General features: G+C 35.8%; 1 protein-coding gene across 10 annotated transcripts in view; it reads left to right on the top strand.

The window, feature by feature from the left end:
- The window catches only part of LOC128865117 (vascular endothelial growth factor receptor 3), a 139,087-nt gene extending 128,002 nt beyond the window's left edge, over positions 1–11,085 (top strand). For 6 of the 10 annotated variants that reach the window (XM_054105101.1, XM_054105100.1, XM_054105105.1 and 3 more), the window contains 5 exons: positions 67–226; positions 3,978–4,213; positions 4,616–5,211; positions 6,564–6,714; positions 9,196–11,085. In XM_054105101.1, coding sequence (XP_053961076.1) covers positions 67–226; positions 3,978–4,213; positions 4,616–5,211; positions 6,564–6,714; positions 9,196–9,740 — 1,688 coding nt within the window. In that variant the 3' untranslated portion in view covers positions 9,741–11,085. The remainder of the gene's footprint in view (positions 1–66; positions 227–3,977; positions 4,214–4,615; positions 5,212–6,563; positions 6,715–9,195) is intronic. The other 4 variants (XM_054105108.1, XM_054105107.1, XM_054105102.1 and 1 more) reach the window with 3 other exon arrangements.
- The last annotated feature ends 2,964 nt before the right edge of the window (positions 11,086–14,049 follow it).

The following is a 14,049-nucleotide window of genomic DNA, read 5'->3' as shown; positions in this document are numbered from 1 at the left end:
ACTTGTTTTCCCATAATTATTATAGATATACATTTCCATATTATTTTCTTGTTGACTATGGTTTAGGTGAATTGATGGTTATTGTGGAGTATTGTCGTTATGGCAATGTACAAAACTTCTTACTGCGAAACCGCAAGCGCTTCATAAATCAAATCAACGCCGAAACTGATAAAATTGATCCGACCATTACAAAGCAACGTTTCTCCGATAACTTCGAATTAAGTCGGTATGTATGTTAATGTTTTGTATGATAAGCTCATAGATGCTACACTAACAACTTTCGGTAGTGCTATTAGAAGTTTTATATGGCATGTAGTAATATTTAATATTATTAATTAATTTGCTAACCTCCTACTAATCTTATGATAAGTATTTTCTCAATACCGCATTTTGCAAGTTGCTTTCATTTTACTAACATGGTATGATAGCTTCGAAAAAAATATGCATACATACTTATATATGTATATATACATGTATTTATTTTATATATATATTCATATAATATAATAAAGCCAGAGTTGTGTTGTTCGATTAAATTAGGCGCCTCCCTCAGCTGTGTCAGTGCTAGTCAAGATATCGATAAAACTAACATACCTCAGTTTCGATTCAAAATCCTTTAGAGGTCTGAAAACTGAAATATGTGTATGTGTTATGGATTATATATGTAGATATAAGATATATCTTGTCGTCCGCCGTAGCCGAATGTATTGGTACATAATTACCATTCGAAACCCCGAGCAAGAAACACCTAATTACATATTGTATATAAAACGTTTTTTTCTTGCCGCTCCTCGGCGGGCAATGGCCAGCCTCTGAGTGTATTTCTACCATAAAAAACCTCTTCATAAAAACCCATCTGCCGTTCGGAGGCAGCATAAAGTGGGCCTACATACCTATTCGTGAAACAACATCAAGACGAAAAAGTTATTCAAGAAAAGAAAACTTTCTAATCAAATGTTTTTTCGTAGTAATAAATATCTCGGATCCTCATCGGGTTTCTTGTTAAAAATATCAGCAAGATTCTCAAGATCTCGAAATTAAGAAAAGTAGTATAATCTGATCGTTGTTGTTGTTGTTGTAGCGACGTACAGATCCCTACTTAGAGCGATGAAGGCATCTGCCGTCACCGCAGATTCTTTTCACCAGGGGAGACAAAAGAGATAGAGTTTTTAGATGAGTAGGTTTAAGTGTGCATGTGGAGTGGTGGTTTGAATATATTTTGAGTATATCAGCGCCAGTCCTTTATAAGTAGAAATTTCTCCGTCATTTGGAGGAGAAGTTGCTCGGCTTCCAGTAGCAGCCTATCAGGATGACTCTTGCGGGATTATCAGAGCAGAGACTGCTTGCTGAGCACGGTGTTATGCCTTTTTACTAGAAACAAACACATCTCACTGTAAGGATGATATCCAGAGGTGTCAAAAGACATCGCATTGCTATCCTATGCCTACATCGTACAAAAAATATTCTCTGCATAGTTTATAACCGGCCGCTCGATCACCTTAAATGTCGTCAACAACGTTTCTTTGTTCATGCCCCAAGTGCTACTGTCTAAGAACTTGAGGACCTTGTTGCTGTTAGAGATACATAGGTCAGAATCGCATCTGATTACTTGTCTTGGAGTAAAGTAAAAACAAGGAAATCGATTATTGCCCTGTATGTTTGTAAATTCATCCCGTACTGAGTATAAATATTTTTACTAATGACTACCAAAAGACGAGCTTGTCAAAATATCAGTAAGGGGGAACAAATACACAGTAACAAAATTATTTTCCTGTTTTTTGTTTGTTCCATTCAGTTGCGAGTTACAGGGTGTTAACCACGGATGTCGACAAATAGAAAATTCGGTATATTTTCCAGTTTTTCTTTGATAAAGACGAAAATGCAAGTCAGGCCGCTGAAATTGTGAATGGGGTTTATGGTGCCGGTACTTTAACAACTAATTACGTGCAATTTTAGTTTCGTCGATTCCATTCAGGATTTTTTCATGTTAAGGGGTTATACGCAGTTATGAAGCAAATAAAAGACGGGTTGTCAAGGATTTATCCTGAAGAAACTTCAGAATATTTTAATTTGAAAATTTTTGGCGATTATAAAAGCATCCTTCAAGAACGTAACAAAATTTTTTATTTATGAAAATGTTGATTATAGAGCGCGCTGCAGGCGATTTCTGGAACCTCCTTTAAAAAAAGACGATTTACGGTGTACATCGTAACTCAGGATTGGATTATCTGAAATCAAAAAACCAAACAAATTTTGTTAATATATTAGATTATCTAGTAATTAATCGTTCGGCTAATCAAAATAGTGAATTTTCACAAAATGGCAGCTTTTAAAAGAAATGATTTCGATTTTTACGTTAAAATTTGGCCGTAAATTGATTATAAAATGGAAAATAAGTATCAGATTTACAAAAGGAACGATTAATTACTAGAAAATGTATCTTTAAAGATTGAGTTAAAACGGTTGACCGATCAAACAAGCCGCTTTCGAGATATCGTGTACACCGACTTGAAAAATGCCGTTTTGAAAAAAACACGTTTAAAGTTTCAATACCTACCTTAAAACGTGCAGAGGCATCTCTACATATTTAGGTATAACTCAAATTTTCGTGCGTATACTTTTGAATATATCGTCCCCTTAGTATTAAAATAGCCTATAATTTTTTTGATGTTTTGAGAAAATGAATTTCAAACTTTTTGTCGAAAGTAGCTTTCACTCAAATCTCGTTATGTCTGTAAATATTTATTATTTTTTGACTGACGTTTTGACCCACTTTGTGGAACTAGAATTTGACAAAATTTTGACCACATATAAAATCGACGATGGAGAATCCAAAAATTCAATAAAAAAATAATAGCCTATGAGCACATAGGCTATTGTTATACTAAGGGGACGATATGTACATTACAAAAATGCAATAAAAAAAATCGATTTTTTTGAAAGTCATAACTGCGTATAACCCCTTAAAGAAAATGTCGATAATGTCGATAAAAACACAGAAATAGTCCAAGTTGACCGGCGTGTTGGTAGTCATAGTATCGACCATAAAATAGTTTGAAACCATTTGCGCAAGAATTCCACCTAAAAATAATTGACTTCTTTTTCCCCATGCTAATATTTACCTGGGGTACCTCATCAAAAAAAATTCAACTGTCATTACTTTGATTTTGTCGATAAAATGTGTAAACTTTTTTACCATTTAAACTTAAACTCTTCTATCAACTAAGTTAATTTCTTGAAAAACATTTTTTGGAAAAATTATTTTATTTATAAGACACTTGAATTTTGGAAATATTTGCAAATCGGTCCAGCTCAAGTACATCTTAATATTTTTCCAAAATATTTTGGTGGAAGTTTTAAATACATATGTATGTACACAATAAATTGTATATTTCCGGTGGTATATCGATACAGATTTTTTTTTTTTTTGTATGAAGAGCTATGCTGTTTTATGTGCATGTATTAGTTAGTTGCAAACATTATTATGCCTTCATTTCTATTTAATATCCGCATTTTTAATATATAAGTATGACCTATGCACTTCCTACTAAAAGTTGTCAAATAGCTGGTCTAATGCTTGAAGTAGCCTATATTTCTTCCTCCTATATATAATTACTTACATATATGTATAATGCACGATTGTCAAATGTTTTTCTAATTTTTTACTCTTTCAATCTGTCTTTCTCGCCTCAAAAAATAAAAAAATAAATAAACACTTAAATCTATTCCTCCTAAATCCTGAATGGTACTACCTTACATGCTTGCATACATACTTTTATAAACACTGTAACAAATGGTATTTGTATGTATGTATTTAACCAAATTTTTGTGGTGTTGGAAAATGTTTGTCCCTACTACCATAATACATGCGATTGATTGGTGCTTGTGTCCTCACACGGGATTAACATTTTGTGGTGCTCATAACAACAAATAACTACTTGAATACACTTGGATGGGTTGCACTTTAATTGCATCAGTGATGGCATAAAATATGTTAATTTGTCATTTTCAAATCATCAATATGTAAATCACATGAATAACGTGAACAATAATTATACGGCGAACAATCGTAGAAACTCTGATAATGATCCACGTTCCGGCACACGCGCTGGACGTCCCAATTCCACTGGTTATTTGCGTCAATCGGATTTGTATGAGGGGAATGTGGATAGTTGTGCCACGGAGCAAACCGTAATGACAACAATACCCGAGGGTGAGTAAACGCGATGGACATATACATATTTATATATTTATTTAGAAATGTGAGAAGACTATTTATAGGTGGCGCAAAATTGAACACCCTATCGGAAGATTTTTAATTTTTAAGAATGGCATTCTACGTCAAACAAATTGAACACTTGTAAACTAGACAACTGTGATATACAAACATACAAGCAATGGAGCGAGATTTCCATTACTCAAAATAATTTCTTTTATTTATTAAAAAAGTTATTCAAAAACAAAATTGGAAGATTTATTTTGTGCCACCTTGTAGAACTGTTTAAATTGTTTTTTTTTTTTTTAATTTATGTATTAAGTAAAGAATACTTGACTTTAAGAATATTTGACTTATTTATCTTCTTCTTTTCTTTTTTGCTCATTAACTGCTATTTAGACGAGGACCATATTCTATCCAATAATTCTGTGCAGCCTGCATGGCGTTCCAACTACAAACCAGACAGCACAGAAGCCATGACCATTACCACAACCGATTTGGTTAGTTGGGCCTTCCAAGTGGCCCGCGGTATGGATTATCTATCGTCACGTAAAGTGTTGCACGGCGATTTGGCTGCCCGTAATATTCTACTTTGTGAGAATAATGTGGTAAAAATATGCGATTTTGGCTTAGCTCGCTCGATGTATAAAAGTGAGAACTATAAGAAGCAAGGTGAAGCGCCATTGCCCATTAAGTGGCTGGCATTAGAATCGCTTAGTGATCATGTATTTAGCACCTACACTGATGTCTGGTCGTTTGGTATTGTTTTGTGGGAATTCTTCTCATTGGCCAAGGTTCCTTACCCCGGTATGGATCCGAATCAAAGTTTATATTTGAAGCTGAAAGATGGCTACCGCATGGAAAAGCCGCCATTTGCCAATAATGAATTGTATGATATAATGTTGGAGTGCTGGAGTACAAATCCGGAGAGTCGTCCATTATTTAATGTGCTTGAAAGGTATTTCGCACGCATGCTAGGCGATGATGTGACAAATGTAAGTATAATAATAGTCTTTTTTGTATGTAGTCTGTTATATGGTCACCTTGATTTAAACTCATACAATTAAAAAATATCGAAATAACCAATTCAATTAAAGGCATCTTGGTTTTCTTGAAGAACTTTTGAATAAAAACTCAAACACACATAAATATTACTATATTTAGTAGGAGTCTGACAAATAAAAAGCTCTTCAATTAAACGCAACACAAATTTCCAGTATTATTTTTTTATTAAAAAAAATCTAACTTTAATGGGAGATTCTATAAAAGACTCTGTTTCTTAAAAAAAAAATGGAAGAGTAAAACGAAAATTCTCCGAAAGAGAAGAAAGAGCGAACAAGTAAGCGAGCAGAAAATTTCCCATCACTTGCAAAAATCGGTAGAAGAAGACATATCAGTTGAATTTGTTTACGAATTTTTGTACTGTTCAAAAAACTTACCATAAATATTATTTATATGCTCGCGTTTCTGACTATAAACTTCAAATTTCAAACCGGCCCAAGGACAAATGTGCACAAAATACCAGATTCCACAAAAAATTTATTTGTTTGCTTACAAAAAGTTCAGCACAGTGTTTTCGTGTTGGCTAAAATTTCTCCACACAAAGTAAACGTGTCTCTTGCATAAAACTGTCGCCAACTGTGCTTTCTCAATTTTTGAGTGATAAATAATTATTTTGCATTAACGAATACTTACTTGCAAAAATTAGGGACAACTATGACATATTTTTTTGTTATCGAAAACGTCTATTCATATTTAATTTTATATTAGCAATGACAGTAAATGTTTATTTAATGTAATGGAAAACTTCCTTGCGACAAAAGCCTGACCTTCTAATAGGCCCGTATCAATGGGTCCGTTGTGTCCGTTGCGGCAAGGAATTTGATTAACAGCAAAATGGAGTAGTTGCAGCTTTCTACTTTTGCCGTACGGCAAGTGCATCGATAGTGTTTTTTATTATATCAAATTAGTTAATATATCTTTTCGATAAAACCTTGAGAGATCAGAGAAATGGCTAGGCTTCGTCCCGATCTCGAAGTTATAGTCGCACCAACTTTCTAGTACTACCATAAATTCTATTAAAACCCTCAGCAATACTTTCATTGTGGCACCACGGTACGTTTTACCCGTCACGTTGTCAAGCGTTGCCGCAACGAACTCATTGAGAAAGCCTTATAAAAATGATCTACAACCACTTAGCGAAAGAAATATTTACATCTCAAAGCATTTATAGTCATTGAGTCTTAAGATTTTAATATACCTACTTACTTATATATGTATGTATATACTATATGTATAATAGTATGTGTGTGTACTCATATTAACATACGCTTCACTTTTTAATTAGCATTATGTCGATTTAAATGATACTTATTTACGCGCCAATAACGATAATGTGAATCGAAATCCAACCGATTATCTGTCGTTAATGGGCTCACCTGATGAAATGGCACCAGCGCCACCACGCTACGTAAACGGCCACATACTACCGGAAATACGTAAGTACAAATGAAATTTTTATACTGCACGGTTTACCATTTCAAACAAGACTTAAAAACTGAAAACTTAAAAACTTAACACTTAATTTAAAAATATATGTACCTATATGTATATGGACTCTTATCCATATGAACCTACACACACTTATCTTTGCCAACAAATTAAAATAACTTAAGGGCCGACTGCTTAGCTTCATAATGTGATCTTTAAATTCGAAAAGCGAGCGATAGAGGCAGGTTTAGAAACTCACATTAGATGTTGTGTGTTTCACGTTCACCGTTTCCTTTACATATACTTTTTTCTAAAATAAGTTCCGAGTGAATTTGGTTGTAGTGAGAAAGGGATTCATAAGTCAACTGTCAGTTAGAATTCACTTAAATTTAAAGTGCAGTCTTGATCGAAGCGAGGATGTGAGTAAATTTAAAATTATAAGTATTTATGAGATTTATTAATTTTAACATTTTAACACTACAATAAATTAGTAAAAAATTTAACATAAATTACTCCACACCGGAGCGGTCGCCGTAGCTAAATGGGTTAGTGCGTGACTACCATTTGGAAGTGTACAGATTCGAAATCTCGGGTACCAGGCACCAATTTATAGAAAAAGTTTTTTCTTATGGTGGTCGTTAGTCGGGAGACAATGGAAAGCCCCGAGTGTATTTCTGCCATGATAAAAGCTCCTCATAAAAAACCATTTGCAAAGATTTGAATAAAATGCTGTTTTGTACTTCAATGTACTTCGTCATTATCTTTACATTTTCCATCGGAAGCAAATATATTTACTTGCAACTTTTTTGTAAAAATAATGATTTTAATCACGAATACCAACCTAAGTACAGAAACCAATTCAGACACATCTAGAGATTGGAAGAGTTACGTAGGATCTTTCTGTTAAAGACTTCTTTTGTAAAACTCGCATTTTCTATTCAAATAAACGCAAACGTATTTAATGCATAATTTTTTTTTTTCTTTATACAGCATTTTTTTTTTTTTTTTTTTTTTTTATTTACAATTGTATTTTAAGTTAACTATAAAATACAAAAAGCTTATAGCTATGGCTACTGTGGCCTTAAGCTAATATACTGGATGTGTATATATGTATATTTAGGGTGTTAGCTAAATTTCATTTAAGATATTACAATATTTTAAATAGCTTATATTTAAGTTTAATAATGTTCTCTGTAGAATTGTTTAAAAGTAGATCAGTAGGTTTTGTGTTGCTTAGTGATTTTCTGTGGTTTGTAAAATGTGTACAGTCGTCTAGGATGTGTTTGATGTTTGGAGCTGAGGTATTGCAGTATTTGCAGATATTTAGGTCTTTTTTTATTAAATATTCGTGTGTTAGTCGTGTGTGCCCAAGTCGTAGTCTAATTATTTTTGTTATTTCCCTTCTCGTTATGTTAGTATTTGTTATTTATTTCGGTTAAATTGACAGCTTTCAGCGTAAAGTTTAAAAACTAGAGAATATTCCTTTTTCTAAAACACCAAAACTAAATTCTCTCGTATTTATGTTCAATTCCATTTTCACTCAGACAATCCGCCATTCGGAAGTGGTATGCAACTATAGGTCACTTCATTTGCATAAGTAGAATCACATCAACGAAGCCCACAATCCACAAAGGTTCTTACTAACTAAAACGATAACATAAACTAAAAGATTCAGGGAAAAATACTAAAATAATATTGAATTTGGTAAATTAGAGAACTCATTTTTGGCAAAGAATAATCAGCCGTAATTGGTATTGAAATCTTGTTTAGTTTTCGAAGTGAACCCGACACTGGGGCATACTTTGCGGGAGCAAGCAATATTGTCATTTATTACGCCAAACACAAGAGACAGAGAAAGGATAGCCCTTCTGCTTTCAATTGCATTTAGGTTAATTAGAAGGAGACGGAATTTCTAAGGAATGATCAGGAAATTTAAGGGATATAAGGGCCTTTTTTGGGTGTTTGGCCGAGCTGCTCCTTCTATTTGTCTTATATATATTGATGTTTATCCAAAAAAGGGAAGGACCTACAGTTCCAAGCCGACTTCGAACGGCAGATATTTTTTATGAGGAACTTTTTCAAGCCAGAAATACACTCGGAGGTTTGCCATTGCCTGCCGAGGGCGACCGCTATTAGAAAAAACGTTTTCTTCATTTTGGTGTCTCACGGAGATTTGAACCGGCGTTCTCCAAATTCCGTATGGCAGTAATGCACCAACCCATTCGGCTACGGCGGCCGCTATTAAGCGAGTTTAATTTGTTGGCACACTTACATACTAAATTCTATGTGTATCACTATGTATGTACATACATACACTTAACTAGCTTCCAATGTTACTCACATCTTACTGTTGTATATTTACTTATTTTACTACCACCATCTACATCTGTGTCTTTGTATCTATCTACAATTTTATGCGACTAACCCCACACACTCCGACTTGCTTCCATGCGTTTTGTGCGTTTGTCCTTTCCATTCGTTTCACTCAGGTATTCAGCCATCTTCATCTGATGACTACTTAAATATGAGCATCGAAACTGGCACAACCATTTTCTCACCGACACGTCCTAAAGATCACGACAATTCAAGTGATGATCCAAATACAACAACAACAACTTCTTTCACCTTCCCAGATAATATAGCACCTACACCATCGCCACCACCATCACAACATTCCCCAACGTTGGTGAATAATCTCGATAGTCCAGTAAATAAGAATCGCAAGAAAGATGTCATACAGCCAGAAGAGATACCTATGTTGCCAGGTGCGCGTCATAACTCAGATAGTGAGGAGAGTCCAGAGCAGGGGCGAAAATTTGCCAAAAACATATTACAGCAGCAGATACGTGCCACGCCTACACCCTCGCCGCGTCATCACATCGCCGAAACGGAACTAACCGGCAGCGATAATTATGTGAATGTTAAATCACCAAAAAAGGTAACGAACAATAATGGCGCGAGAGCAGCGGAAGCATTCTCAAATCCGAGTTATCAAATATTAAAGACTGTTTCAAAGAATGTGGATGATAAGTGAAGGCAAGAGGAAGGATGTTACATATAGAATTTGAAGTTAAGTAATTAGAAAAGGAAATTATTTGCCTAGTTTATTAAGTGCTTGTTGCTAGTGTTATTGACGCATAGTGGTAGTTAAAATAATTTCAACTTTAAAGTTAACAGCAACGTTTTTAACTGTTTAATAATATATATTATATGTAAATGTCAATCAGTTCATGCCACTGGCACATAATGTACTTTTATAGACAAAATTAAATTAATTTTAAATCATCATGTTGCAAAAAAAAGCGTTTACTTCTTTTTAAACTACTATCTAAAAAATGAACAAAACCCAAATTAAAGCTTATAATATTATAAATATAAGAAGAAGGCGAAGAAGAAGAAAATTTGAAAACATATGTTTCTGCTGCCTTAAATGTGCACAAAAAGTGCTTGAAACGCAAAAAATTACTACCAGCAAACTCATGCAACTTTAGGATACGAATTGAAAATTCTACACTTTTTTTTATTTTAAGAAATATGTATTTTAAAAATCGTACAATCAATCAGTTAAAAAATAGGTAGTCTACTAGTAAGAATGCATTAATATGTGAAATTTACACACACATCTACTGACTTGCATATATGTAAATGTATTTATGTAATCAAAAGAAAGAAAAGTATATATTTTTAATACTGTCTACTTACATCGGAGTTAAAAACCTGGGGGCCTTTTTCTTACTAACCTCTAGCATTACTGTCACTTTATCAAGCCGATGAACACATTTTATATTTAAGGTTAATTGATGTGTGCATTAAAATTTGTAGTTGGGTTTGAAGTGAAGTGATATCAGTTATGACGATATAAATAAAAAAAAACAGCTAGTGCTTTTGCACGCCGAAATTACAAGCCTTGAAAGTAGTTGAACAAAGTAATGCATGAAAAAATTCCTTGTCATAGTTTCGGTACTAGCAAATTTATTTTTATTAGATAGTTAAAGTAACGAGAAGTGTTAAATTGCACTTTAAAGTTAGAAATATTTTATTGGTTCGGCTAATAAAATTTACTCTCAACCAATAAATATGAGAAAATGGTCTATCAATGTTTACAACTAAGTCAATGTTGAGTATTTATCAAAGAAAAAATCTGCTTCCTTTATTATTGTTAGAATAGCTATTTGTAAAATAAATTAAGCTAAACTATTTAGTGAATAATTTACTTGTATATATGTACGACTACTTTTACTCAAACTGTATGTTTTATACTCAAAAACAAAAGAAACGAATGTCAACTTATTAAAAGTGCTATATATAAATGTAGTTTTTTTGCGATATAATTAAACTTTTTAAATGCAAATGCCTTAAACGTGTAAATATAAATAAATTTTAATAAATAATAGAAACAACAAATAAAGTGTCCTTTCATTTTGATTGAAATTTTATGCTTTTTCTCTACCTAATTCATGATGAGAGCCTTGTAGAGTGTTAGTTTTGTTCGTCGAGAGAGGACTTTACTGCTCAGTTGCCTACTTAGTCCAAAATAGCACTTGTTGGCAAGAGAGATTATGCGTTGGATTTCAAGGCTGGCATTGTTATCGGTGTTACTGCTGGTTCCTAAATACACGAAGTCTTTTACAACCTCAAAATTATAACTGTCAACAGTGACGTGGGTGCCGATACGCGAGTGCGTCGATTGTTTGTTTGAAGACAGGAGGTACTTCGTTTTGTCTTCGTTCACCACCAGACCCATTCGCTTTGCCTCTTTATCCAGTTTGGAGAAGGTAGAACTAACAGCGCGGTTGTTAAGGCCGATGATGTCAATATCATCGGCATACGCCAACAATTGTACGGTCTTATAAAATATTGTGTCTGAGCGAATAAGTTCTGCGGCTCGTACGATGCGCTCCAACATCAGGTTAAAGAAGTCACACGACAGCGAGTCACCCTGTCTGAAGCCTCGTTTGATATCAAATGGCTCGGAGTGGTCCTTCCAATTCTGACGGCGCTGCTGGTGTTGAACAACGTCATTTTGCATAGCCGTATTAGTTTTGCGGAGATACCAAATTCAGACATCGCGGCATACAAGTAACTCCTGTCCATACAGCTTTGAAGTCGACGAAAAGATGGTGTGTGTCGATTCCCCTTTCATGGGTCTTTTCCAAGATGTGGCGTATTGTGAATATTTGGTCGATGGCAGACTTTCCAGGTCTAAAACCACACTGATAAGGCCCAATAAGTTGGTTGACGGTGGGCCTCAGCCTTTGACACTATACGCTCGCTAGAACCTTATAGGCGATATTTAGACGACTAATCCCGCGGTAATTGGCACAAATTGCAGGATCGCCCTTCTTATGGATTGGGCAGAGCACACTCAAATTCCAATCGGCAGGCATGCTTGCATCCGACCATATTTTGCATAGGAGCTGATGCATGCACCTTACCAGCTCCTCGCCGCCATGTTTGAATAGCTCAGCCGGCAGTCCGTCGGCGCCCGCGTTCTTTAGCCGCATTATCGCTATTCTCACCTCGTCATGATCGGGTATCGGAACGACAATTCCGTCGTCGATAATAAAGATAACTTAAACAATTTCAGTTCTTTCCCTTTTCATAAGATAAACAACAGCGCTCTCTCTCTCTCTTAAGCGTGGCATACACGGCAAACATTGTTTCAAATTAAGTTACAAACTTGAAGGATGATAGAATACATGGTGGTGCCTTCCGAATTCGCTGTGTCGACAGAGCCCATGAATAAACGAATGAAGGAAGAGAAGTCCACGCAAGTGAGTAAAGTCCCTGATCGCCATTCACTCGGGACGATTCTTCTGCTCACAACTTCCGGTCTTCGCCCAAGTATCCTTTAAGTAGCTTCCGAACACCCGTTCGAGAGCTAGCGAAAGTGAGAAGGCGAAGCAACCCAGGAAAGCTGATTGTACGCTGGGTTTACGACCCGACACGTACAAGTCCCGCCAAATAAAAACGAAGACAAAGCCTCGAATGAGAACTGCCTATGCTGATGACGACCACTGCGAACGAACTAAGGATTACGATTTGAGAAATGTCCGGCCCTTAATGGGGAAGGTGTCTCTGCCCGGCTGGTTGATGACCTCGTAAGAGCAAAGGCTCATATCACTGCCGTTCAAGAGGTGTGATGGACGGGGCAAGGTAAGAAAAATATAGGACCTTGCGACGTCTACTACAGCTGCCCATGTAAAGAAGCGCAAATTCGGTGTTGGATTTGTTGTGGGAGAATGACTTCGTCACCAAATACATGCTTTCACTCCGGTGGACGAGCGTCTCACAATAATCCGCATCACAACGAGATTATTTAATCTCTCGCTCACTTGCGCCCACGCCCCGATAGAAGAGAAGATCGATGCGACCAAAGATTTCTTCTATGAGCGCCTGGAACGTTCCTATAAGCGCTTCCCCCGCCACGACATAAAAATCGTCCTTGGCTCTTCAAAGCCACAGTGGGCAAGGAGGCAGTTTTTGGTCCCACAGTCGAGATATTCAGCCTGCACAACGATACATCCGGTAACGAACAGAAGTTGATCGACTTCGCCGGGGCTCGAAACATGGTAGTCTGCAACACCATATTCCAGCTTAAAAAAATACACAAAGCTACGCCTCCTGATCGAAAAACGAGAAATCAAATCGATCATGTTGTGATAGATGGAAGACACGCTTCTAGTGTTTTAGATGTACGTACTATCCGAGGACCCAATATCGACTAGGAGCATTACCTTGTTTACCATTACCAAATTACGCACACGTCTCTGTGCTCCAGAAAACGTATGTATATACATCTAACTATGCAAAGAATTGTCGACATCGGAAAGCTGCAATCACAACAGACTGCAAGAAGATTTCGCCAAATTTTACGACCGAAATGAAATGCCAAATGGAACTTTGGCAACAGTAAGCAAAAATAAGATAATGGTATGTAACTTTATCTAACTTCTTCAACTTCTCTGATGGTTCCAAGATATAATCGGGAGTCGGAGCAGGCTTTTTTCTAAATCAGTCAATTTATCTATTTCCTTCAAATTAGCGAATACAGTTAGTGTTTTTCAAGCAGAATTCATTGAGATGCTTGGGCAACGTGGGAGCGAGGGGGATATTAGCATTTTACTCTAAAGCCAAGCCGCTATCAACGCTCTGACGACGTTATGGTGCAGATCCAAATTAGTCAACTCCTGTGGGGAGGAGATCAAATCCCTTGGATGTAACAGTAACATTTCCATGACCTGGGTTTCAGAACAAAGGAACATAGAACGAAATGTAATTGCTGAAATGAAAATGCTCAGAGACCTCCTAGCTGGTCATCAGCATCCCCCTAACTGTTATTA

Source organism: Anastrepha ludens, chromosome 5, assembly GCF_028408465.1.
Source record: "Anastrepha ludens isolate Willacy chromosome 5, idAnaLude1.1, whole genome shotgun sequence".
Classification (NCBI taxonomy): domain Eukaryota; kingdom Metazoa; phylum Arthropoda; class Insecta; order Diptera; family Tephritidae; genus Anastrepha; species Anastrepha ludens.
Note: the sequence above shows the minus strand (reverse complement) of the source record. Positions and strands in the feature narration are given on the sequence as shown.